The sequence below is a fragment of the Bos indicus x Bos taurus genome, chromosome 29 (assembly GCF_003369695.1).
Source record: "Bos indicus x Bos taurus breed Angus x Brahman F1 hybrid chromosome 29, Bos_hybrid_MaternalHap_v2.0, whole genome shotgun sequence".
Lineage (NCBI taxonomy): Eukaryota > Metazoa > Chordata > Mammalia > Artiodactyla > Bovidae > Bos > Bos indicus x Bos taurus.
Window position 1 is genome coordinate 11,970,644 of NC_040104.1, and position 27,071 is coordinate 11,997,714.

General features: G+C 42.5%; 1 protein-coding gene across 1 annotated transcript; it reads left to right on the forward strand.

Annotated features, from left to right (window-relative positions):
• The first annotated feature begins 14,819 nt into the window (after window positions 1-14,819).
• LOC113885746 (pregnancy-associated glycoprotein 1-like) lies at window positions 14,820-23,976 on the forward strand. Its single transcript, XM_027531359.1, has 9 exons — window positions 14,820-14,935; window positions 16,111-16,258; window positions 17,232-17,349; window positions 17,448-17,566; window positions 18,746-18,939; window positions 19,865-19,981; window positions 21,650-21,791; window positions 21,879-21,977; window positions 23,665-23,976. The coding sequence occupies exons 1-9, from the start codon at window positions 14,835-14,837 to the stop codon at window positions 23,812-23,814; spliced, it is 1,188 nt and encodes a 395-aa protein (XP_027387160.1). The 5' UTR covers window positions 14,820-14,834; the 3' UTR covers window positions 23,815-23,976.
• The last annotated feature ends 3,095 nt before the right edge of the window (window positions 23,977-27,071 follow it).

A 27,071-nucleotide genomic window follows, 5' to 3' on the forward strand; every position in this document is an offset into this window, starting at 1 on the left:
AAACTTTATTACACAAAATTTCTGAGCGATCAAGCCTCGTCTCTGGCCCCGGATTGAATTCTTCTCCTCCGGGGGCCAAGAATACCAGTGTATTCGCGTGATTCAACAACAACCTTTCAATATGCTACTGGAGATCAGTGGAGAAACAACTTCAGAAAGAATGAAGGGATGGATGGAGCCAAAGCAAAGACAACATCCAGTTGTGGGTGGGACTCATGATAGAAGCAAGATTCGATGCTGTAAAGAGCAATATTGCATAGGAACCTGGATTGTTATGTCCATGAATCAAGGCAAATTGGAAGTAGTCAAACAGGAGATGACAAGAGTGAATATAGACATTCTAGGAATCAGCGAACTAAGATGGACAGGAATGGGTGAGTTTAACTCAGATGACCATAATATTTACTTCTGTGGGCAGGAATCCCTTAGAAGAAATGGAGTAGACATCATAGTCAACAAAAGATACTGAAATGCAGTACTTGGATGCAATCTCAAAAATGACAGTATGATCTCTGTTTCCAAGGCAAACCTTTCAATATCACGGTAATCCAAGCCTATGCCACGATCAATAATAGTGAAGAAGCTGAAGTTGAACAGTTCTATGAAGACCTACAAGAGCTTTTAGAAAACACCCAAAAAAGATATCATTTTCATTATAGGGGACTAGAATGCAAAAGTGGAAGTCAAGAATCACCAGGAGTAACACACAAATTTGGCCTTGGAGAACAGAATGAAGCTGGGCAAAGGCTAATAGAGTTGTGCCAAGCGAACACACTGGTCATAGCAAACACCCTTTTCCAACAACACAAGAGAAGACTCTATACATGGACATCACCAGATGGTCGACACCAAAATAAGATTGATTATATTCTTTGCAGCCAAAGATGGAGAAGCTCTATACAGTCGGCAAAAACAAGACCAGGAGCTGACTGTGGCTCAGATCATGAACTCCTTAATGCCAAATTCAGACTGAAATTGAAGAAAGTGGGGAAAACCATTAGACCATTCAGGTATGACCTAAATAAAATCCCTTATGATTATACAGTGGAAGTGAGAAATAGATTTAAGGGACTAGATCTAATAGACAGAGTGCCTGATGAACTATGGACGGAGGTTCATGACATTGTACTGCAGACAGGAATCAAGACCATCCCCAAGAAAAAGAAATGCAAAAAAGCAAAATGGCTGTCTAAGGAGGCCTTACAGGTAGCTGTGAAAAGCAGGGAAGCAAAAAGCAAAGGACAAAAGCAAAGATATACCCATTTGAATGCAGAGTTCCAATGAATAGCAAGGAGAGATAAGAAAGCCTTTCTCAGTGATCAATGCAAAGAAATAGAGGAAAACAATAGAATGGGAAAGACTAGAGATCTCTTCAGGAAAATTAGAGATACCAAGGGAATATTCCATGCAAAGATGAGCTCAATAAAGGACAGAAATGGTATGGACGTAACAGAAGCAGAAGATACTAAGAAGAGGTGGCAAGAATCCACAGAAGAACTGTACAAAAAAACCTTCATGGCCCAGATAAGCATGATGGTGTGATCACTCACCTAGAGCCAGACATCCTGGAGTGTGAAGTTAAATGAGCCTTAGGAAGCATCACTAAGAACAAAGCTAGTGGAGGTGATGGAATTCCAGTTGAGCTATTTCAAATCCTGAAAGATGATGCTGTGAAAGTGCTGTACTCAATATGCCAGCAAATTTGGAAACTCAGCAGTGGCCACAGAACTGGAAAAGGTCAGTTTTCATTCCAATCCCAAAGAAAGGTAGTTCCAAATAATGCGCTATCTACAGCACAATTGCACTTATCTCACACACTAGCAAAGTAATGCTTAAAATTCTCCAAGCCAGGCTTCAGCAGTAAGTGAACCATGAACTTCCAGATGATCAAGCTGGTTTTAGAAAAGGGAGAGGAACCAGAGATCTTATTGCCAACATCTGGTGGATTATCAAAAAAGCAAGAAATTCCAAGAAAACACCTAGTTCTGCTTTAGTGACTATGCCAAAGCCTTTGACTGTGTGGGTCACAATAAAATGTGTAAATTTCTTAAAGAGATGGGAATACTAGACCACCTGACTTGCCTCTTGAGAAACCTGTAAGCAGGTCAGGAATCAACGGTTAGAACTGGACATGGAACAACAGACTGGTTCCAAATAGGAAAGGAGTATGTCAAGGCTGTATAATTTCACCCTGCTTATTTAACTTATATGCAGAGTTCATCATGAAAACACTGGACTGGAGGAAGCACAGGCTGGAATCTAGATTGCCGGGAGAAATATCCATAGCCTCAGATATGCAGATGACACCACCCTATTGCATAAAGTGAAGAAGAATAAAGAACCTCTTGATGAAGGTGAAAGAGGAGAGTGAAAAAGTTCGCTTAAAGCTCAACATTTAGAAAACTAAGATCATGGCATCCCATCCCATCACTTCATGGCCAATAGATGAGTAAACAGTGAAGTCAGTGGTTGATTTAATATTTCTGGGCTTCAAAATCACTGCAGATGGTGATTGCAGCCATGAAATTAAAAGACGCTTATGTCTTGAAAGAAAAGTTGACACCAATCTAGACAGCTTATTGAAAAGCAGAGACATTACTATGTCAACAAACATCCATGTAGTCAAGGCTATGGTTTTTCCAGTGGTCATGGATGGATGTGAGAGTTGGACTATAAAGAAAGCTGAGCCCCAAAGAATTGGTGCTTTTGAACTGTGGTGTTGGAGAAGACTCTTGAGTGTTTTTTGGACTACATGAGACCCAACCGGTCCATCCTAAAGGAAATCAGTCCTGAATGTTCACTGAAAGCACTGATGCTGAAGCTGAAACTCCAATGCTTTGGCCAACTGTTGCAAAGAGCTGACTCATTTCAAAAGACCCTGATGTTGGGAAAGATGGAGGGCAGGAGGAGAATGGGATGACAGGATGAGATGGACGGATGGCATCACCAACTCAATGGACCTGAGTATGTGTGGACTTTGGGAGTTGGTGATGGACAAGGAGGGCTTGTGTGCTGCTGTTCATGGGCTCATAAAGAACTGGACACGACTGATCAACTGAACTGAACTGAAGTTGTTGAATATAGTTTCAGATTTCTTTCCTTATTTTCTTTTTAGTAATTTAAATTTATTTATTTTAATTGGAGGCTATTTATTTTACAATATTGTATTGGTTTTGCCATACATCAACATGAATCCACCACGGGTGTACACGTGTTCCCCATCCTGATCCCCACTCCCACGTCCCTCCCTGTACCATCCCTCTGGGTCATCCCAGTGCACCAGCCCCAAGCATCCTGTATCCTGCATCAAACCTGGACTGGCGATTAGTACTTATATGATATTATACATGTTTCAATGCCATTATCCCAAATCATCACACCTTCTCCCTCTCCCAGAGTCCAAAAGATTGTTCTAAACATCTGTGTCTCTTTTGCTGTCTCGCATACAAGGTTATCGTTAGCATCTTTCTAAATTCCATAATATGCATTAGTATACTGTATTGGTGTTTTTCTTTCTGGCTTATTTCACTCTGTATAATAGGCTCCAGTTTCATCCACCTCATTAGAACTGATACAAATGTATTCTTTTTAATGGCTTAGTAATATTCCATTGTGTATAAGTACCACAGCTTTCTTATCCATTCATCTGCTGATGGGCATCTAGGTTGCTTCCATGTCCTGGCTATTATATACAGTGCTGCAATGAACATTGAGGTACACATGTCTCTTCCAATTCTGGTTTCCTCGGTGTGTATGCTCAGCACTGGGATTGCAGGGTCATAAGGCAGTTCTATTTCCAGTTTTTTAAAGGAATCTCCACGTTCTTCTCCAGAATGGCTGTACTAGTTTGCATTCCCACCAACAGTGTAAGAAGATTCCCTTTTCTCCACACCCTCTGTAGCATTTATTGCTTGTAAACTTTTGGATCACAGCCATTCTGACTGGCATGAAATGGTACCTCATTGTGGTTTTGATTTGCATTTCTCTGATAATGAGTGATGTTGAGCATTTTTTCATGTGTTTCTTAGCCATCTGTATTCTTCTTTGGAAAAATGTCTATGTAGTTCTTTAGCCCATTTTTTGATCAGGTCATTTATTTTTCTGGAATTGAGCCACATGTGTTGCTTGTTTATTTTTGAGATTAGTTGTTTGTCAGTTGCTTAATTTGCTATTATTTTCTCCCATTCCGAAGGCTGTCTTTTCACCTTGCTTATAGTTTCCTTTGTTGTGCAGAAGCTTTTAATTTTAATTAGGTCCCATTTGTTTATTTTTGCTTTTATTTCCAGTATACTGGAAAGTGGTTCATAGATGATCTGTCTGTGATTTATGTCTGAGAGTGTTTTGCCTATGTTCTCCTCTAGGAGTTTTCTAGTTTCTGGTCTTACATTTAGATCTTTAATCCATTTTGAATTTGTTTTTGTGTATGGTGTTAGAAAGTGTTCTAGTTTAATTCTTTTACAAGTGGTTGACCAGTTTTCCCAGCACCACTTGTTAAAGAGATTGTCTTTAATCCATTGTATATTCTTGCCTCCTTTGTCAAAGGTAAGGTGTCCATAGGTGTGTGGATTTATCTCTGGGCTTTCTATTTTGTTTCATTGATCTATATTTCTGTCTTTGTGCCAGTACCATACTGTCTTGATGACTGTGGCTTTGAAGTAGGGCCAGTAGTCAGGCAGGTTGATCCTTCCAGTTCCATTCTTCTTTCTCAAGATTGCTTTGGCTATTCGAGGTTTTTTGTATTTCCATACAAATTGTGAAATTATTTGTTCTAGCTCTGTGATAAATACCGTTGGTAGCTTGATAGGGCTTGCACTGAATCTATAGATTGGTTTGGGTGGTATATTCATTTTCACGATATTGATTTTTCCGATCCATGAACCCAGTATATTTCTCCATCTATTAGTGTCCTCTTTGATTTCTTTCACCGTGTTATATAGTTTTCTATATATGTCTTTAGTTTCTTTAGGTAGATATACTGCTAAGTATTTTATTCTTTTCATTCCAATGGTGAATGGAATTGTTTCCTCGATTTCTCTTTCTATTTTCTCATTATTAGTGTATAGGAATGCAAGGGATTTCTGTGTGTTGATTTTATATCCTGCAATTTTACTATATTCATTGATTAGCTCTAGTAATTTTCTGGTGGAGTCTTTAGGATTTTCTCTGTAGAGGATCATGTCATCTGAAAATGGTGAGAGTTTTACTTCTTCTTTTTTTAATTTTATTTATTTATTTTTTAAATTTTATTTTATTTTTAAACTTTACATAATTGTATTAGTTTTGCCACATATCAAAATGAATCCTCCACAGGTATACATGTGTTCCCCATCCTGAACCCTCCTCCCTCCTCCCTCCCCATACCATCCCTCTGGGTCGTCCCAGTGCACTAGCCCCAAGCATCCAGTATCGTGCATCGAACCTGGACTGGCATCTCGTTTCTTACATGATATTTTACATGTTTCAATGCCATTCTCCCAAATCTTCCCACCTTCTTCTCCTCCCACAGAGTCCATAAGACTGTTTTATACATCAGTGTCTCTTTTGCTGTCTCGTACACCGGGTTATTGTTACCATCTTTCTAAATTCCATATATATGCATTAGTATACTGTATTGGTGTTTTTCCTTCTGGCTTACTTCACTCTGTATAATAGGCTCCAGTTTCATCCACCTCATGAGAACTGATTCAAATGTATTCTTTTTAATGGCTGAGTAATACTCCATTGTGTATATGTACCACAGCTTTCTTATCCATTCATCTGCTGATGGACATCTAGGTTGCTTCCATGTCCTGGTTATGGTAAACAGTGCTGCGATGAACATTGGGGTACGCATGTCTCTTTCCCTTCTGGTTTCCTCAGTGTGTATGCCCAGCAGTGGGATTGCTGGATCATAAGGCCGTTCTATTTCCAGTAAGCTATATATGACAAACCCGCAGCAAACATTATCCTCGATGGTGAAAAATTGAAAGCATTTCCTCTAAAGTCAGGAACAAGACAAGGGTGCCCACTTTCACCATTACTAGTCAACATAGTTTTGGAGGTTTTGGCCATAGAAATCAGAGCAGAAAAAGAAAAGGAATCCAAATTGGAAAAGAAGAAGTAAAACTCTCACTATTTGCAGATGACATGATCCTCTACATAGAAAACCCTAAAGACTCCACTAGAAAATTACTAAAGCTAATCAATGACTATAGTAAAGTTGCAGGATATAAAATCAACACACAGAAATCCCTTGCATTCCTATACACTAATTATGAGAAAACAGAAAGAGAAATTAAGGAAACAATTCCATTCACCATTGCAACGGAAAGAATAAAATACTTAGGAATATATCTACCTAAAGAAACTAAAGACCTATATATAGAAAGCTATATAACACGGTGAAAGAAATCAAAGAGGACACTAATAGATGGAGAAATATACCATGTTCATGAATTGGAAGAATCAATATAGTGAAAATGAGTATACTACCCAAAGCAATTTATAGATTCAATGCAATCCCTATCGAGCTACCAACAGTATTCTTCACAGAGCTAGAACAAATAATTTCACAATTTGTATGGAAATACAAAAAACCTCGAGTAGCCAAAGCGATCTTGAGAAAGAAGAATGGAACTGGAGGAATCAACCTACCTGACTTCAGGCTCTACTACAAAGCCACAGTTATCAAGACAGTATGGTACTGGAACAAAGACAGAAATATTGATCAATGGAACAAAATAGAAAGCCCAGAGATAAATCCACACACCTATGGACACCTTATCTTTGACAAAGGAGGCAAGAATATACAATGGATTAAAGACAATCTCTTTAACAAGTGGTGCTGGGAAATCTGGTCAAAAACTAGAACACTTTCTAACACCATACTTCTTCTTTTCCAATTTGGATTCCTTTTATTTCCTTTTATGCTCTGATTGCTGTAGCCAAAACTTCCAAAACTATGTTGAATAGTAATGGTGAAAGTGGGCACCCTTATCTTGTTCCTGACCTTAGGGGAAATGCTTTCAATTTTTCACCATTGATGGTAATGTTTGCTGTGGGTTTGTCATGTATAGCTCTTATTATGTTGAGGTATGTTCCTTCTCTTCCTGTTTTCTGGAGAGTTTATATCATAAATGAATGTTGAATATTGTCAAAGTCTTTCTCTGCATCTATTGAGATAATCATATGACTTTTATTTTTCAATTTTTTAATGTGGTGTTTTACATTGATTGATTTGTGGATATTGAAGAATTCTTGCATCCCAAGAGTAAAGCCCACTTGGTCATGGTGTATGATCTTTTAAATGTGTTGTTGGATTCTGATTGCTAGAATTTTGTTAAAGATTTTTGCATGTATGTTCATCAGTGATATTGGCCTGTAGTTCTCTTTTTTTTGTGTGGCATCTTTGCCAGGCTTTGGTATTAGGGTGATGGTGGCCTCATAGAATGAGAGTGGAGGTGTACCTCCCTCTGCAATTTTCTGCAAGAGTTTGAGTATTATAGGTGTTAGCTGTTTCCTAAATTTTTGGTAGAATTCAGCTGTGAAGCCGTCTGGACATGGGCTTTTGTTTGCTGGAAGATTTCTGATTACAGTTTCAATTTCTGTGCTTGTGATTGGTCTGTTAAGATTTTCTATTTCTTTCTGGTTCAGTTTTGGAAAGTTGTACTTTTCTAAGAATTTATCCATTTCTTCCACGTTGTCCATTTTATTGGCATATAATTGCTGATAGTAGTCTCTTATGATCCTTTGAATTTCTGTGTTGTCTGTTGAGATTTCTCCATTTTCATTTCCAATTTTATTGATTTGATTTTTCTCCCTTTGTTTCTTGATGAGTCTGGCTAATGGTTTGTCAATTTTATTTATCCTTTCAAAGATCCAGCTCTTGGCTTTGTTGATTTTTGCTATGGTCTCTTTTGTTTCTTTTGCATTTATTTCTGCCCTAATTTTTAAGATTTCTTTCCTTCTACTTACCCTGGGGTTCTTCATTTCTTCATTTTCTAGTTGCTTTAGGTGTAGAGGTAGGTTATTTATTTGACTTTTTTCTTGTTTCTTGAGGTATGCCTGCATTGCTATGAACTTTCCCCTTAGCACTGATTTACAGTGTCCCACAGGTTTTGGGTTGTTTTGTTTTCATTTGTTTCTATGCATATTCTCTTTTTATATCTTCTGTGATTTGTTGGTTATTCAGCAGGGTGTTGTTCAGCCTCCATATGTTGGAATTTTTAATATTTTTTCTCCTGTAATTGAGATCTAATCTTACTGCATTGTGGTCAGAAAAGATGCTTGGAATGATTTCAATTTTTTTGAATTTACCAAGGCTAGATTTATGGCCCAGGATGTGATCTATCCCAGAGAAGGTTCCGTGTGTGCTTGAGAAAAAGGTGAAATTCATTGTTTTGAGGTGAAATGTCCTATAGATATCAATTAGGTCTAACTGGTCTATTGTATCATTTAAAATTTGTGTTTCCTTGTTAATTTTCTGTTTAGTTGATCTATCCATAGGTATGAGTGGGGTATTAAAGTCTCCCACTATTATTGTATTATTGTTAATTTCCCCTTTCATACTTGTTAGCGTTTGTCTTACATATTGTGGTGCCCCTATGTTGGGTGCATATATATTTATAATTACTATATCTTCTTGGGTTGATCCTTTGATCATTATGTAGTGTCCTTCTTTGGCTTTTTTCACAGTCTTTGTTTTAACGTCTATTTTATCTGATATGAGGATTGCTACTCCTGCTTTCTTTTGGTCTCTATTTGCATAGAATATCTTTTTCCAGCCCTTCAGTTTCAGTCTGAATGTGTCACCTATTTTGAGTTGGGTCTCTTCTAGACAACATATATAGGGGTCTTGTTTTTATATCGATTCAGCCAGTCTTTGTCTTTTTGTTGGGGCATTCAACCCATTTACATTTAAGGTAATTATTGATAAGTATGATCCCATTGCCATTTACTTTATTGCTTTGGGTTTGAGTTTATACACCCTTTTGGTGTTTCCTGTCTAGAGAAGATCCTTTAGCATTTGTTGGAGAGCTGGTTTGGTGGTTCTGAATTCTCTCAGCCTTTGCTTGTCTGTAAAGCTTTTGATTTCTCCTTCATATTTGAATGAGATCCTTGCTGGGTACAGTTCTGGGCTGTAGGTTATTTTCTTTCATCACTTTAAGTATGTCTTGCTATTCCCTCCTGGCTTGAGGACTTTCTATTGAAAGATCAGCTGTTATCCTTATGGGAATCCCCTCGTGTGTTATTTGTTGTTTTTCCCTCGCTGCTTTTAATATTTGTTCTTTGTGTTTGATATTTATTAATTTGATTAATATGTGTCTTGGGGTGTTTCACCTTGGGTTTATCCTGTTTGGGACACTCTGGGTTTCTTGGACTTGGGTGATTATTTCCTTCCCCATTTTAGGGAAGTTTTCAACTATTATCTCCTCAAGTATTTTCTCATGGTCTTTCTTATTATCTTCTTCTTCTGGGACTCCCATGGTTTAAATGTTGGAGTGTTTATTGTCCTGGAGGTCTCTGAGATTGTCTTCATTTCTTTTAATTCGTTTTTCTTTTTTCCTCCCTGATTCACTTATTTCTACCATTCTATCTTCTACTTCACTAATCATATCTTCTGCCTCCATTATTCTACTATTTGTAGCCTCCAAAGTGTTTTTGATCACATTTATTGCATTATTCATTATATATTGACTCTTTTTTAAAAATATATTGACTTTTTAAAAATTTCTTTGTTAAACCTTTCTTGCATCTTCTCAGTCCTTGTCTCCAGGTTATTTATCTGTGATTCCATTTTGATTTCAAGATTTTGGATCATTTTCACTATCATTATTCAGAATTCTTTATCAGGTAGATTCCCCATCTCTTCTTCTTTTGTTTGGTTTGATGGACATTTATCCTGTTCCTTTACCTGGTGCGTATTCCTCTGTCTCTTCATCTTGTTTATATTGCTGAGTTTAGGGTGGCCTTTCAGTATTCTTGCAGTTTGTGGAGTTCTCTTTATTGTGGAATTTCCTTGCTGTGGATGGGGTTGTACAGGTGGCTTGTCAACGTTTCTTGGTTAGGGAAGCTTGTTTTGGGTTCAGGTGGATGGAGCTGGATTTCTTCTCTCTGGAGTGCAATGAACTGTCCAGTAATGAGTTATGAGATGTCAGTGGTTTTGGATTAACTTTGGGCAGCCTGTGTATTGAAGCTCAGGGCTGTGTTCCTGTGTTGCTGGAGAATTTGTGTGGTATGTCTTGCTCTGGAACTTGTTGGCCCTTGGTTGGTGCTTGGTTCCAGTGTAGGTATGGAGGTGATTGATGAGTTCCTGTCGATTAGTGTTCCCTAGAGTCAGGAATTCTCTGGTGTTCTCAGGATTTGGACTTAAGCCTCCTGCTTCTGGTTTTCAGTATTATTTTACAGTAGTCTCAAGACTTCTCCTTCTATACAGCACCGTTGATAAAACATCTATGTTAAAGTTGAAAAGTTTCTCCACAGTGAGGGACACCCAGAGAGGTTCACAGAATTATGTGGAGAAGAGAAGAGGGAGGAGGGATTTAGAGGTGACCCGAATGAGATGAGGTGGAATCAAAAGAGGAGAGAGCAAGCTAGCCAGTAATCACTTCCTTATGTGCGCTCCACAGTCTGGACAACTCAGAGATGTTCACGGAGTTATACAGAGAAGAGAAGAGAAAGGGAGGAGACAGAGGTGGCCAGGAGGTTAAAAGGGGGGAAATCAAAAGGAGAGAGACAGATCCAGCTAGTTATCAGTTCCCTAAGTGTTCTCCACCATCTGGAACACACTGGTGATTCACAGAGTTGTGTAGAGAAGACTAGGTGGAGGAAGGAGACAGAGGAGACCTGCTGGAGAAAAACGAGAGTTCAAAGGGAGAGAGAGAAGTCAAGCCAGTAATCTAGTTCCCAAGTAAAATGGGTACTGAAGATTGGGATCTCAAAGGTACAAAAATGATAACAAATACCAAAAAGGAAAGATTAAAAATCTAGAATAGAGGTTTGATTTTCAAAAATGCAATATTAAAGAAAATAATAAGAAGAAAAATACAAAATAAAACAAGACAAAGTCACAAAAATTATATATATGTGTATATATATATGAAGTTTGCTTTAAAAAATAGGGTCTTTTTTTTTTGCAAAGTAATAGTAGGTTATAAAAATGAAAATTAAAGGAATAATAGAGGACTTAAAATTAAAAAAAAATAAAAGAATGGTCATAAAAATAGTAAAAATATATCTAGGACTTTCTCTGGTGGTGTTGTGGACAGTGTGGGGTCAGTTCATTTTCGGATAGTTCCTTGGTCCGGCTTATATTTCTCAAGATCTATAGCCCCCTTCCTATGTAGTCAGTACTAACTACAGGATTTTAATCTATTGCACCTGTCACTTCCAAGGTGATTCCTTCTGTTATAGCTTCTTCTGTTTGCTGGTCTCTTCAATGTCTGATTTCCGCCCTGAAACAAGGCGGGCAGTGGTGGACACTTTTTTTAGGCTCACTTGTTCAGTAGCGCTGTGGGGAGGGAGGGACGCTGCAAACAAATAACACTGGCATGTGCTTGCAGTGCCTCACCCACACTAGGCCTGCCCCCGCTCATGGTGCGTGTGCCCTTCCTTCCCACACTGCTCAGGCTGTAGGATGCTCTGCCATCCGAGGCCAGCCCTGGGCTGCATGCACCTCCTAGGTCTAAGCCACTTAGGTTCAGGAACTCGGGTAGTCCTCAGAGGCACAGACTCGGTTGGCCCTGCATTTTGTGCCAGTCCCAGGTCCAAGCAGCTCAGGTGATGAGGTGTTTGGCAAGTGCAGTCACTGCAACTTATCGCCTCCCCTGTCCCTGCCACTCGGTTTTTTTGAGTGTACAACCGGTGGACCTTCTCAAGTGGATGTCGACCGTCCAGAACCCTAAGAAGTCTTAGTTAGCAAAGAAGCCTGCTTGCAGTTTGGTAGATAATGCCTTTCCGGGGCTACGATTGCCCCCTTCCAACTCTGGCTGCCTGTCACTGGAGGGGGATGGTCTGCAGCGGGCTAGTTCTGTTCAGTCCTTTGTTCTGTGTGTGGGCCTGGTAGGATCTTAGGTTAGAGCTTTGTGTGTGGTAACTATCCCACAGTCTGGTTTGCTAGCCTAAGTTAGTTCACTCAGATTGCCCTCGGGGCATTGAGGCCCGGTCCTTACTCTAAGCAATGCAGCTTGCACCTCCCTGCCCTGATCCTGCTTGCTAGTGGTGGGTGCAGTCATCTGCGCTGCTTCTCTGCTGGGGGAGTTACCGTTGGGCTCATAATCTGTGGGTTTTAATTATTTATTTATTTTCCCTCCCTGTTATGTTGTCCTCTGTGCTTCCAAGGCTTGCCACAGACTCGCCAGTGAGAGTGTTTCCTGGTGTTTGGAAACTTCTCCCTTTTTAAGACTCCCTTCCAGGTACAGAGCTCTGTCTCTACCTCTTTTGTCTCTTTTTAAATTTTTTAAATATTTTTTCATATCTCCTTTAGAAGACAATGGGCTGCTTTTCTGGGTGCCTGATGTCCTCTGCCGGCATTCAGAAGTTGTCTTGTGGAATTTACTCAGTGTTTAAATGTTCTTTTGATGAATTTGTGAGGGAGAAAGTGGTTTCCCCATCCTATTCCTCCAACATCTTAGGACCGCACCCCCCTTTTTCTTTTGGTTTTCTTTTTCATGGGCAGTATTCTTGTTTTTCCTTAGAAGATATTCCACTCTAAATGTAGAATCATAAGTCTGAATTTTAAAGTCACTTAAGTAATGTGTTGTTATAGGTAGCTAGTCAACAACCTGATGCAATTAGATTTACTAGTCTTTGTTCTCAGTTTGTTCAGTTCAGTTCAGTCCTTCAGTTGTGTCCATCTCTTTGCAATGCCATAGACTGCAGCATGTCAGGCTTCCCTATCCATTACCAACTCCCAGAGCTTGCTCAAGCTCATGTCCATTGACTTGGTGATGCTATCCAAGTATCTCATCCTCTGTCTTCTGCTTCTCCTCCTGCCTTCCATCTTTCCTAATATCAGGGTCTTTTCCAATGAGTCAGCATGTTTAATGTGCATTCAGTCTCTCTCTCTCTCTTTTTTTTTTTTTTATGTAGAAAAGCAATTTATTCCATTATAAGCACTTAACACAGTTAGTCAAGGAGAGTAACAGGCCTGCTGGTGAAACAGGTCACCCAAAATAGAGATGGTATCAAACTAGTGGTCAAGGACTAACTCCTTAAAAAAAAAAAAAGCAACTCTTATCCAGGATTAATTTAATTTTAAAAACAAATACAAGCTATTGGTTCACTCTTCTCAACTTAACTGGACAGTCTACCTGTGGTATAACTGTCAGGTAAAAACATACATCTTTACAACTTGGTGGTCCCAAGTTTTTTTAAAAAACCATTTCACAGAAAGGAAAGAAATAATATGAAAACAGCTCAAGAAATACACTAACAAGCAAAAATATATGGGGAAGGAGAAACACATTGTTTTGACTTAACTGAAGAAACTGAGAGGAGACTGGGTTTGGGACGTTTGAATTTCTCAGCAACCACATGCGGGACACCCAGGGACGGCTGGACAGCACACGCGGGCTGCTGTGCGGCCTGGGCGCCGGAGTGGCCGAGGCCATGGTGGTCGTGTGCCCCATGGAGACCATCAAGGTGAAATTTATCCATGACCAGACCTCTGCCAGCCCCAAATACCGAGGATTCTTCCACGGGGTCAGGGAGATTGTGCGGGAACAAGGGCTGAAGGGGACGTACCAAGGCCTCACAGCCACCGTGCTGAAGCAGGGATCCAATCAGTCTCTTTTTAAATCAACCAACATGAATTAAATTCCTCTCTGTCCCTACTGCACTCCCAACTCTAGGCCAGAAACAAAAAAATGCAGAGACTGAAGGCTGATTCCAGCACATCACTGTGGAGATTTCGTTCCCACTTTTTTTTTTTTTTTTTCGGGAAAAAAAAAGTTGCTAACATTAAAATCATTAGATTGTACTTAAAATCCAAACTTTGATTCTCTTGAAAACATGGCCAACTTGCCTGCTTTCCAGCATGGGTGAAGTGGAGAAAAGGCTGCTCCCACTGGTAAAGTCTGTGTTGCCCAGATTCCAACATGGCCACTAGTCCTAGTATCATATCTCCTGCCTCCTGGGGCCATGAGCTTGTGAGAACTAGACTTATAGATATCTTAAGATAAAGACTACCTTTGTCTTGATCAACTTTGACTTTGAAGCCTTTAACCCAGAACCTAGCACACAGTTTTTCCTTGTACAGTTGTTGGATGATATAAAATATCTTGTGGATGCATATGACATTTCTTCCAGTACTGAAACCATGCAGTTGAAGTATTGCTCTGCCCTAAATCTTTGATGCAGACTGGCATCAGAGGTGAACCTGATGTCTGTCAATAGACCCACTACCTAAAGCCAGTTGTATGTCCCTGGGATGTCCCTGAAGACTTCACTTTGCCATTTGACAACTTATCCTCCTAGTAATCTCCTCTCCAATGAAGACAGCATTGCACATCTCATGAAGTGGCTAGGAAGATGACATGAAACCACGAATGTCGAGCATGGCTCTTAGTATCCATTTTCATGGTGTTCTTAGCAGTTTTTTCTCCATGTAGGCAAGGTTCTCTGTCTTCTTAGATGTCCATGCAGATCAGTTTGATTTTCCAACCAAGCTTCAAGGAAGAGATTACAGTTCAATTCTCTGTATTCTGAGAAGCTTCAAAGGCCACTGACCAAGGACAGTGATGAAGGTAAAGATTTAATCAAGAGCTTTTTGTTTTTTTCAGATCTTTTAGTGGCCTAAAGGGGAAAACTCGGGTAGGTCAGAGCATATATAACTAGGGGTTCCTGGTCACCACTATATGCTAAGAACCCAACCTTCCCTGAGTACCTGGAGCCAGGAAAGAACCATGAAGTGGCTTGTGGTCCTCGGGCTGGTGGCCTTCTCAGAGTGCATAGTCAAGTAAGTATGGGACTGTAATTTGCATCATATTCCTTTCTTGGATTTTCCTTTTCATCTGATTATTCTTCCACCCATCAGGTTTAGAAGGGAATGGAATATTTCCCTAAGAGTCTTATAGCTCAAATCTTACTTATTGATAAGCAACTTGCTATAGGAACTGTGGATCCTAAGGTCTTGGTTGGGTTGCACAAATCTTGGGATCCAGTCATGTCATGACCTATTGAAAATGCAACTCCTTGTAACTGTTCAGTGTACAGTCTATGCAGATGTCCATGTGGTCCTGTGGAATAGCACTTTCTACATTTTATTCAACATGTCCTCTATTGTCCCTATCTACTTCAATGTGTATATGCCTATGTCTGCATCTCTGTATCACTGTCACTTATCTCTCCATCTCTTTGGAAGTCACTTGGAGTGTATTTCTCTTTGTGTTGTTTGCTTTTAATTTTTCATTTGACTTGTCCTTCCTTCTCAAGCCTCTGAATTCCCTTACTTGTTTGCTATATCTTGGACTCTTCTTTCAATTCTCTCTTCTCTGTCAACTTGGAGAAAGATACACTGTTTTATATCTGACAAGCAGTGTGACCACAGCCAACTCAGAAACCTCTTGCATTTCAAATTGCTCCCTTGTAAAAGAGGATGAGCCCCCCTTCTACCTCCTTCCTTGAGATTCTTTGAGAAGGAATGAGTGGGATGGCAACAGCAATACTAATGGCTGTCATTGTTGAGACTGGAAGATCCCCTGGAGAGGGAAATGGCAATCCTCTCCAGTATTCTCCCCAGGAAAATCCCATGGATGGAGGAGCCTAGTAGGCTACAGTCCATGTGGTCACAAAGAGTCAGACACCACTAAGTGACTTCACTTTCACTTTCTATCCATCACTTCACTTATCCCCAAGATATCCTATTTGGAGGGTTTGTATTGTTATATTCTACCATTTTACCGAAGGGGATACTGAGACACCACATGGTCATATGGCTCACCCAAGATTGCAGAACAGAACCTGTATTCAATCTATATCTTTGCCATGGTATATGCATAAAGTTCTGATAATAATGTGTCTCATAAAAATGATTAAAAAATACAGAGGGCCATTACAATGACAGTTATATCTTAACACAGACAGCTAATTGTGACTTCTTCTTTGTTTTCTTTGTCAAATGCTCGGTGAAAGAATACCTCTAAGGAGAGTGAATACCATGAGAAAAATCCTTAGTGAAAAAAATATGCTGAACAATTTCCTGAAGGAACGTGCTTACAGACTGTCCCAGATTTCTTTTCGTGGCTCAAATCTAACTCACCCACTGAGAAACATCAGGGATGTGAGTATTTTGGGAGGATGGTGCTCCACAGCGCCCCCTGTTGCTCTAGCCTAGCACTGGGGCTCATCTGGAGGTACCTGGTGGGATGATGGGGATGGGGTTCCTGCAGGAGGCAGAGACACTGGAAAACAGGGACCCCCAATCAGAGGAGAAGGCACTCTCATACTCAACTGTTGGTCTTGGTGACTGGGCCTGGCAATTACCAGGTGGCAGGTAAATATCCATTTCTGTGTCAAAGATGTGTCATTTGTTTGAGGGTGATTGTTCCTTCTGAACTAAGTGAGCCACTCAGTTACAGATGAAGAGTGAGCCATCAGTGATCAAAAGGTAGTACCAACTGCAGAGCAATTGTGAATCCCCAGGCAGAGGAATTCAGTTTCCACAGATGCAAGAACGACAGCACTAAAAAGTTACTGAACCTGTATTCCATGTATGGCCATAAGAATCAGTGTGGTTACTGTTTTTAGATTAGACAAAGGGCTTATTTTGTCTTCAAGAATGCCCATGCCAGCCTGAGAGATAGGCAAAGGGTAAATACATGTCAAATGAAAGGATCACCTGTGTGGTGTTGATTGATTGCGGTCTGAGTTTGGAGGGAGTGGCTGGGGTTGATCAAGAAGGACCTCCTGGAGACATGAGTGCTAAGGCTGGGTTTGAAGAGACTACAGAGCTTCTCAAACGAAGGCACCAGGACTTCCCTGGGTGTCCAGTGGTCCTGGAGGCCCAGTGGTTATGCCTCTGGGCTTTCCATGCAGGAGGAACCACTTCAACGCCTGGTCATAGTCAATATCCTGCATACAATGTAGCACAGGAAAAATATATCAAGTGCAGATACCTCTGTGACCAAAGTCTGTGAGGTGCACAGTGGTTAGAAAGTGATCTCAAGAGATATGTGACACCCAGAGGGAGTCAGCAGCTTGGGAATAGAAGGTAGCCAGTTCTGTACTAACCCACTCCCTCCTTCTCTCTGTAGTTGGTCTATGTGGGTAGAATCACCATTGGAACACCCCCTCAGGAATTCCAGGTTGTCTTTGACACAGGCTCATCTGACTTGTGGGTGCCATCCGACTTTTGCACCAGTCCAGCCTGTTGTGAGTACAGATACCTCATACCCGGACCATCCTTCACTTGCCCTGCCACCCTGTTTCCATCCTTGGCACCTGATGACACTCATCTCTTGTGTCTGCAGCTACACACGTTAGGTTCAGACATCTTCAGTCTTCCACCTTCCGGCCTACCAATAAGACCTTCAGGATCACCTATGGATCTGGGAGAATGAAAGGAGTTGTTGCTCATGACACAGTTCGGGTAACACTATAACATATGCTGAGTCAGGACTGGCTAGGGAGTGACCAGATTCAGGACCATCTGGCAGGACCCTTCCTAGCCTAACTCCCATAGATATTGGCCATCTTATCCACAGGATCATGTCTCTGGGGAGGCAGTATCCGTGGTGACACACGAGTAAACAGATTAGCTAACCCAGAGAGTGGTTTGAGGTGTGGACTTGCAGCTCCTCTGCCCATGAGCAGTTACGGTTCATTTTGCTGGGAGCGAGAAGAAAGGATAAAAGCACCCACTTTTATATTCACACACTGTTCCAGGCACTTTCAGGTGATAACTGGTTTAATCCTGCAACAACCACACACAGCAGTTACTCTGATTAGCTCATGAGACATATGAGGGAACTGAGGTACAGACAGCAAGGTTCTTGCTGAGGGTACACATGTGGTTAAAGGTGGAGCTAGGCTGGCTTTTCAGGACTGAAGTTACCGTGGGTTTCTGTGGACAGGATAAAACTGATCTGAGGACCCTGGGAGCAGTCAAGGGCTTCAGGTATCCAGAGTCGGAAACTGGGGGTCTGAGAAGTCAAGGTGCCTGATAAATGAATTCTCACTCTAGAGGACCCTTGAGAGTCTAATAAACCTATGGCCTGCCTCCCCCCAAATACTTGAGTAGTTATGTTCCCTCTTTTCTCTCTCATACACCTCACAGGAATATACACAATTCCCCAAAAGTGATTTCTGCGGGCAGTAATTTCATAGAACCCTGCAAGCAAGATTGTGTTTTCGGCTTCTGTCTTCCTGGACAGATGCAGAATCCACAGTACATTACAGAGAATGCAGTCCATTCCTGTCATTAGGTCACAGTGATGCCAGAGAAGGCCATCTTGCTCTCGATTGTTTTGTCCATAAGGTGGCATGAATGGGACCTGGCCTGACTCTTGGTTGCCCCACCTCTACAGAAGCCACGAGGCCAAAATGACTCACTCAGGTGGTATTTTTCAGAGTGGCAGATGTTATAAAATTCACAGCCTCTCTCAAATGGAACCCAAATTCCCCTTCCAGCTTGATCTCACTGTCTGTCAGCCACCAGAGACAGAGCCCAACCTCAATTCTTCTCTGAGGACCTAATGGCAATGCATCCCAGCCCAGTCCTAGCCCCACTTCAGGTATCTGTAAGTGGGAACACTCTTCTTTCCCACAGATTGGGGACCTTGTAAGCACTGACCAGCCGTTTGGTCTAAGCACGGCAGAATACGGGTTTAAGGATATGCCTTTTGATGGTGTCTTGGGCTTGAACTACCCCAACATATCCTCTTCTGGAGCAATCCCCATCTTTGACAAGCTGAAGAATCAAGGTGCCATTTCTGAGCCTGTTTTTGCCTTCTACTTCAGCAAGTAAGTTTGAAATGGACAATCCATTTCACCAAATTAGCTGTAAGATGCTTTCAGTTACACAAAAATTATAGAACACTTGATAAAGAAGTATCCTGAGAGATAATCTAACCCAGGATAACTATGGGCCCAGAACCCTGCCTGGCTTTACCCCTGGCTTTTATAAATAAAAGTTTATTGGAACACAAGCCTACTCCTGGGCTCAAGACCAGCGACTTGGTCTAGGGGGATGAGTGATGAGGAAGGCTAATGGAAGGCAACAGGAAACAAGTTGAAGGAAAAGGCATTAGGATTTGCTTATGAATTTGATAAGGAAGGAAGGAGAAGGATGGTGGATATCTTTCCTTCCTCATTAGCATTTCACTGGGAGCCCAGGACCAGCTACCCAATTTGTAGGAGCCAATGAGAAATGAAAGTGTGGGACACAAAAGTGTGGGACCCCTTGTTTAAGAACTATGAGACACTTCAAGACAGGGAGAGCAGAAGTGGAGTCCCTTCTGAGTTTGGGGTCCTTTTGACAGTAGAGATCACAGGCCATTGGAGCCAATTCTGGGTGACCTGAACCCACACCCTTAGAACTCCCAGGCCTTGATTTTCCTGAAAAATAACAAGGTGGACAAGGGGAAAGCCAAAACACTTCAGCACCCTGTCCTCTGAGGGTGTCTAAGCACTCAGGTCGCTGGAGGTCCAGGGCATCTTCAGAAGACATAGTAGGCAGAGCCCAGCCAAGTGATTCAGCTTTTAACCTCCTCTGTGCCACTCATTAGCCTGTAACAGACCTTAGTCTGGATCTCAATCTCTCCTAGACTCGATTTTTGCATCTGTACCTGGGGACCTTATTAGGGCCTTGATGGGTAGAAAAGCACAGCTCTCAGACAGCTCTGTTATTACTGTACTCCAAGGATCCCCCCCTCTCTTCTCTCTACAGAGACAAGCGGGAGGGCAGTGTGGTGATGTTTGGTGGGGTGGACCACCGCTACTACAAGGGAGAGCTCAAGTGGGTACCATTGATCCAAGCGGGTGGCTGGATTGTACACATGGACCGGTAAGCCTCTCCCTCTGAGGGTCAGCCCAAGTGATGCTCCCGCTACTGTACATGGACACAGGCAGAAACACACAAATGCATTCTCAGACACACAGTCACACAGACATATACACCACCCACAATGACACAGACAGACACACAGAAACATGGAAACACACAAGCAGACACATAAAAACATACACAGCAACACATAAAAACATGCATAACTAGTCAGAGACACACAAGCACACACAAAAAAACATGCAAACACACATACAAACAAATAGACAAGCACATAAATACACAAACAACTCATGGGTTCATAATCTGAGCATGGCTCTAATCAGGGTCCTAAAAGGCACCAGAGAGGTCTGTGTAGCTGGGAGAAGGCTGCACCCACTGCCTTTTGAGGTGGGGGAGTATGGTTAGAGAACTCTACAGTGTGGTGAACAGAGGATCAGGGAGAATATCTCCGGCCTGAACAGAGTTACGATAAGACGACCGACTGTCCAGGGCTACTTAGGACATAGGAAATTCTCAGTACAGATAAATGTCAGTTAAAAAACAGGGACAGTCCTGAGAAAATGGGGAAAACTGGTCTTCTTAGGGAGCAGCTATCCAGCAGTGGAGAGTGGTTGCCTGCAGTGTTAAGACATGAAAGCAACTAATAGAAAAGACACACCAAATTCTTGGGCACACAGTGGGACAGGGGCTATTACAGAGGATCAGGAAGGTGGGATCCAGGAGTGACCTGAGGACAAGAGGCATAATTGATAGGATTCTGTGAGAGACTGTCAGACAAAAGCTGACCTGTCCTTTGAAGTTTCTATGGGCTAGTCATGTATTTCCTGGCCAGGGTCTCAGGGTTTGAGCTGGTTGTAGAAGCAGTGCTGGGAGACACCCTGTCCCAGAGAAGGCCCTCTCTCCCCCTACTGTGAGAATATGCTGCCCCTGCGAATCTCCATCTTCACTCTGTGTGTGACCCGTTATTTGTTCCCCAAAAGATACAGCTCTCTGGAGGTTACTTATTGTTTTCTAAGTTTTCATTCACTCATTGAACAGACAAGCTTTGGGCATCCACTGTGTGACAGGCACTTTAGGGAGGCAAGGAGAATAAAACTCGCCCTCACATCTAAGAAGGCAGATGTACATGAAGTGACTCGCCTACATAGTGAATTATGACTTTGGTACATGCTAGACATGAGGAGGAGAAGGCAATGGCAACTCACTCCAGTACTCTTGCCTGGACAATCCCAGGGATGGCAGAGCCTGGTGGGCTGCCCTCTATGAGGTCGCACAGAGTTGGATATGACTGAAGTGAGTTAGCAGCAGTAGCAGCGACAGACATGAGGAAGGGTCTACAGAGAATGACTAAGACAGGAGACTCATAAACACTCGGGGAAAGACTTCCCCAAAACAATAAAATTAAGCTGGAATCTGGAAGATGAGGAGAAATTTCCTAGTCAAAGTGCAGTGGAGTCTTCTAGAAGGAAGACCAGATTGTGTCAAGGTACAAAAATCCTGGTGTATTCAAGTACTACATTCAAGGGTGTCAAGAAAAGTACTGTGTCGATAGCAAAGGAAAAGAGGGCAAGAGACAAAGGGCTGTTTAGAAGACAGTCAGGAAGGGGGCAACTCTGGGGAGGCTCAGAGTTACCTTGATGCCCACTTTCTTCCATTGTTTCTCAGCATCTCCTTTGAAAGAAAGGTTATTGCTTGTTCTGGAGGCTGCGAGGCCCTTGTGGACACCGGGGCACCATTGATTGATGGCCCAAAACCACTGGTCGATAACATACAGAAGCTCATCGGCGCCACGCCACGGGGTTCCAAGGTGAAGGGTCATGCCCCAGGGTCACTCCCAGTCTTCACACACAACAAGTATCACCAGGGCCAACCTCTCACCCTCTCTCTTTAATAGTATTATGTTTCATGTTCTGCGGTCAGTACCCTGCCGTCTATTATCTTCACCATCAACAGCATCAACTACCGACTGCCAGCTCGAGCCTACATCCTCAAGGTGAGAGGACAATACTGAGGGTTAGTTCTCAAACTGGAGCTTGCAGGAACCCTTGGGGTGCTGCTTGGAGGAGGGCGCCCTCTGGAGGCCATGTCAAACCATTGCAGATGCTGCTGAACCCGGTGGCTGGGCCAGTGACTCCCACAAAACCAATCACTTCAGAGTAAATGGCCGTGTGGGACACTGATCTTCCTGAAATAAATGTGGAGAGGCCACACCATATGGCATGGTGGGAGTCAGGGAGAGGGGAACACTAAGATTCTCAGTCCTCAAAGAGCTTCAATTCAATCTGAACCCTTAGGTGCATGAACATGAAATTCAGCACTAGCAGTCCCTGAAATGGGCCATGTTACAAGGAGAATATCTGGGGATAGTCCCAGTGTGATGTCCCAGCATAAGTTAACAGGCTCCCTTCCCTTCTCAAAGTTTTCCTGGTTTGGATGATAAATTACATGGTCAGCCTAGTTCTCGGCTGTATTTTCCCTTGCTCCGGCCAGGTGCCTCCTTTGTGAGTTGGGATACCCCTCTGTGGGGAGGTTGGATACTAAGGTGAATACTGAGTGCACAGTGACTCCTCTGCCCCGGCACAGGGTGGAGGCTTCATGTCAGCTCCCTGCGGGAGTTCAAAGCAGGCTGATGGGCTCAAAGAAGGCTTTGAGGAAGAGAGGGAATTTCAGGAATTCTAAAACCACAAACTCATTGAGCCATATGGAGAGTTGCTTGATTCTAGGCAAAACTGCACTGGATTCCATGCAAATGGCATCTCAAGATGATCTGCACTGGGACACTGGGGACTTACTAGGGGTGATGAGGGCTACAGACTGACCAGTGCAAATGGGAAACAAGAGTAGTTAACCCAACCAAGCCTGGAGTGGCCAGAGAGGGTGAGTGTGGGCTGAAGGAAGCTTCGCAGATTTCCTGAGTTAAAGCTTCAAGAACATGTTGTGGGCACTGCTCTATTTAAGATGGATAACCAACAATGAGTTGCTGTGTAGCACAGGGAACTCCACTCAGTTATATGACAGCCTGGATGGGAGGGGTGTCTTTGGGACCAGGATACCTGGATACATATGGTTGAGTCCCTTTACTGTCCACCTGAAACTCAGAATATTGTTAATCAGCTATACTCCAATACAAAATAAAGTTTTTTTAAATAAAGTACAGATTGTGGGGACGCAGAAGGAGAACCAGCATTCTCTGCAGAGAAAACAAGGAGCAAGAGTCAGAAGGAAAGAAACAGGGAGTGAGGAGAGCTATGGACACACTTGTTCTTTTCAAAAAAAATTATATTGAAACATGGCTAATCTTCATTGTGGCATTAAGTTCTGCTGCACAGCAATGTGACTCAGTTATACACATAAAAAATATATTTTCTTATTCTTTTTCATGTGATTTATCACTGAATGTTGAATATAGTTTCTTGTGCTCTACAGTGGGACTTTGTTGTTTTTCATTCCTCTGTTTCTGAACTACCACTCCTCCCCTACCCTACATCCTTCCTCATGGCAACCTCATGTCTTGGACCTCTTTGATTTTGGATGAACTCTCATATCCCCGGCTGCTGAGAAAACCCCTTGATACTTACCAAAAGAGGGAGATAAAACAAAGAATTGTGCTGGGTCTGGATATTGGGGGGAGTCACTGGTAAGGGCTCACGCTGACTGGTGTATGTCTCTGATTCCCCCAGGATTCTAGAGGCCACTGCTATACTGCCTTTAAAGAGCACCGATTAAGTCTACCTAAAGAGTTCTGGATCCTGGGTGACGTCTTCCTGAGGCGGTATTTCTCAGTCTTTGATCGAGGAAATGATAGGATTGGCCTGGCAAGGGCAGTATAAATGCTTGGAGTGGTTCAGGAATCAATGAGGCCGCTCCTAACACACACTCACTCACACTTTGGGCACTGTTGCCCAGGATGCTGGTGAACTGTGTTTGGTGGTCTGCACACCCTATTCTCAGTAAAGAATAAAGGGTATCACTCTTAATGGTGCTGAAACAAATGGTTGCCTCTGTTTGTGTCTGGGATTGAAGTATCTAGAACCAAGTCTGAATCAAAATTGAGAGGAGCCCACCTCCACCTGCCCTCAAGGAAAAGGGAGACTCATTGAAATGATTCTGGGAATCCAGGACACAAGACTCAGAGCAAATACAAAGATCTCTGTGACTGGACCCAATAAATCAGAAGTCATCAGTTCTCTCTTTCTCTCTCTCGGCCTTTCCCTTCCCTCTTCTTTGATGGTCTTAGCATGACAAATTTCTTCCTTAAGGCTTCTACACCTAATGAGGGAGTCCAAGCTACCTGTCCTAGGGTATTATATCCTGAAGGCATCTCCTAGTAAAGAAAGAAGCTTGGAGCCATTAGAGTTCAAGGGCATTCTCTGAATGATGTATCTCAGTGCACATGTACAGCCCTAGATCAGCCATCCTGGCAGGGCCATGGGGTCCTATGATTGGCTTTACATGGTCATTGGCCTGACACAGCAGCACACATGATTGTCAGTTTCCTCCAGAACTACATGACTGAAGATGTGGAGAGGCAGCCCCAAGGATAGTTGTTGGGGGCCAGAGTGAGGTACTCCGCCCATGGCAAAGGTCATGAGGAAGGAGGCTCGACATACGCAAAGGCGGGATCGAGCCTCAGGAGTCCCCCTGGAAATCCTCGAGCGTCTACCCCCATAATCAGAGCCTGCCTACTTTACTACTTTGTGCTCTTACCTACACCTCTGACTTTATGGGGGGCTGTCCCCCACCACCTCTTTCGGAGAAGGAGTTAACCTAGAGCTCCAGTCAATAAAAACTCTTGGGTGTGACAAGAGTGTTTTAACCTACAAACTCCTCTGAAGGTTCTCTAGCCTGCCTGACAGGCTCGTCAGGCTCACAGCCTCCCAACCGTGAGAGGCACGAGATGCTTTAAACCCTCTAAAAACAGGTTCTTTAGAGAAGTTAGAAAACTATAAGTATAGTGGGCTAATTAGAAATTGTGTTGGTGAAGTGTTTTTCATTTGTTGAGCCAACGTTTGTTGCTAAGTCTCCACATCCCCTGCCCTTACACACATTAATGAATATATAGAAGAAATAAGTATTAACCTTTGATATTAATCACGTTAGACCTTAGGCTAAGTAAATTCTTTCCTTAACTAAAACCCACTACACCGTCACCCTGTAGGAATGTAACTTTATTTGGGTGGCGTCTGTTTTGAGAATAATCAGCCCTGGAGAAGTAAGTGTCCTGATTGACTGACCCCTGTCACAAGGAGAGGGTCGTAAATTGTCAGCAGGCCCCCCTGGCCAGAAGATGATGTAACACCCCTAAGACCTCTGTATACATTTGTGTGAAGCACCTGACTTTAATAAAAGTCAGGACTGCTGTCCCCACGTGACTTTTGCATAACATCTCAGTGTATAAAAGTAGACCATGGAAAATAAAGAATTGGGATCAGTTTCTCGAAATACTGGTCTCCCCATGTCGCTCTCTCTCTCACTCTGGCTGAGTCTCCATCTGGAACGCGGAACCTGCCATCCTTACTAATTATGCCTGGGCTTCTAAGATCCGACCGGGGAGGCCTCAGTGTCTCCTCTCCTTCGGGAGAACGGAAGGACGCCTGCGGCCTACGTAAGTGGTGCAAACTTCTTGTCTTGAAATTTTATTGGTCTCCCGTGTAAACCAAGCTACTCAGCCTCTTTTCTCCACTGAATTTCCTCACTGAGCTATCCTTATTTCAGCCTCTTTTCTTCACTGAATTTTACTGAGCTATCCTCATTCTATTACTCTTTATATCCTTAATTAACATTTAATTAAGCAATTGTTTCCTGATCTTCGCCTACGCCGTCTCTCCTTCGAATACCCTGGATCAGCCGGGGCTGGTCCCCGGCAGATAGTGACTGGCAGATGGTCTAGGCCATGGAAGAGTTTGTGATTACCCACCAACTCCACCACCTCCTCATTCAGGAGAATTATAAGGGGTAATGAAATAGACTCTCTTCATCCCATCTCAGATGATCTATTGCTTGGCTTCTCCTCCAGGGGATTTTGGGTGAGGTACTTCATGCAGAGCTGGTTCCCTTTTGTTCCCACACCCCAGTCACCAGCTCTCTGCCACATAGCCTGCCCATCCTTTCCAGTCTTACTTGGTAAGTGGTGGCCCCAGTGGATCTCTGAGCCATCCCCCTACTCCAGGGCCCAGAATGCTTCTTCCTTGGCCTCCAATGCAGCTGGGGAGAATGCAACGCCTATATCGGGAGACCCAGGGTACACTGAGACTTCAGCCTTTCTGAGCTTCCTCCAATGGTGGAGCTACAAATTATTTGCTTGGGACTGCCATGGTTAGGCACTTTTGCAGTGGAAGCATCTGTTCTTTCCACTTGGAGACTTTCAGTAGATGCCTAAGCTAAGACAGCAGGGGTCAGATGTTGATTTCCTTTCAGATTGACTGGTTTGATCTCCTTGTTGTATAAGGGACTCTGAAGAATCTTCTCAAGCACCACAGTTCAAAAGCTCAATTCTTTGGCATTCACCGTTTCTTATGGTCCAGATATCACATGTGTACCTGATTACTGAAAAAACCATAGCTTTGACACTACAGACCTCTGTAGCAAAGTGAGTCTCTGCTTTTTGATACACTGTGCAGGTTTTTCATAGCCTTTCTTCCTTCCAAGGAGCCAGTGTCTTTTAATTTTGTGGCTGCGGTCAAGGTCCATAGTGATTTTGAAGCCCAAGAAAATAAAATCTGCCACTGTTTGTACTTCTCCCTCATCTATATGATGTGAAGTGGTGAGACTGGATGCCATGAATATTGAGTGTCTTTTTGTGAATAGTTTTTTGAATGTTGAGTTTTAAGCCAGCTTTTTTTCATCTCCTCTCCTTATCAATTGGTCTTTAGTTGTTTGCTTTCTGCTATTTGTGTTGTGTCATAATCATATCTGTGGATGTTGATTTCCCAGCAATCTTGATTCCATCTTGGGATTTATGCAGTCCAGCATATCAAATCATCTTTCCTACATACAAATTCAATACCCAGAGTGACAATGTATACCTTGTCATACTCCTTTCCCAATTTTAAATCACTTAGTTGTTCCGTGTCTGATTCTAACTGCC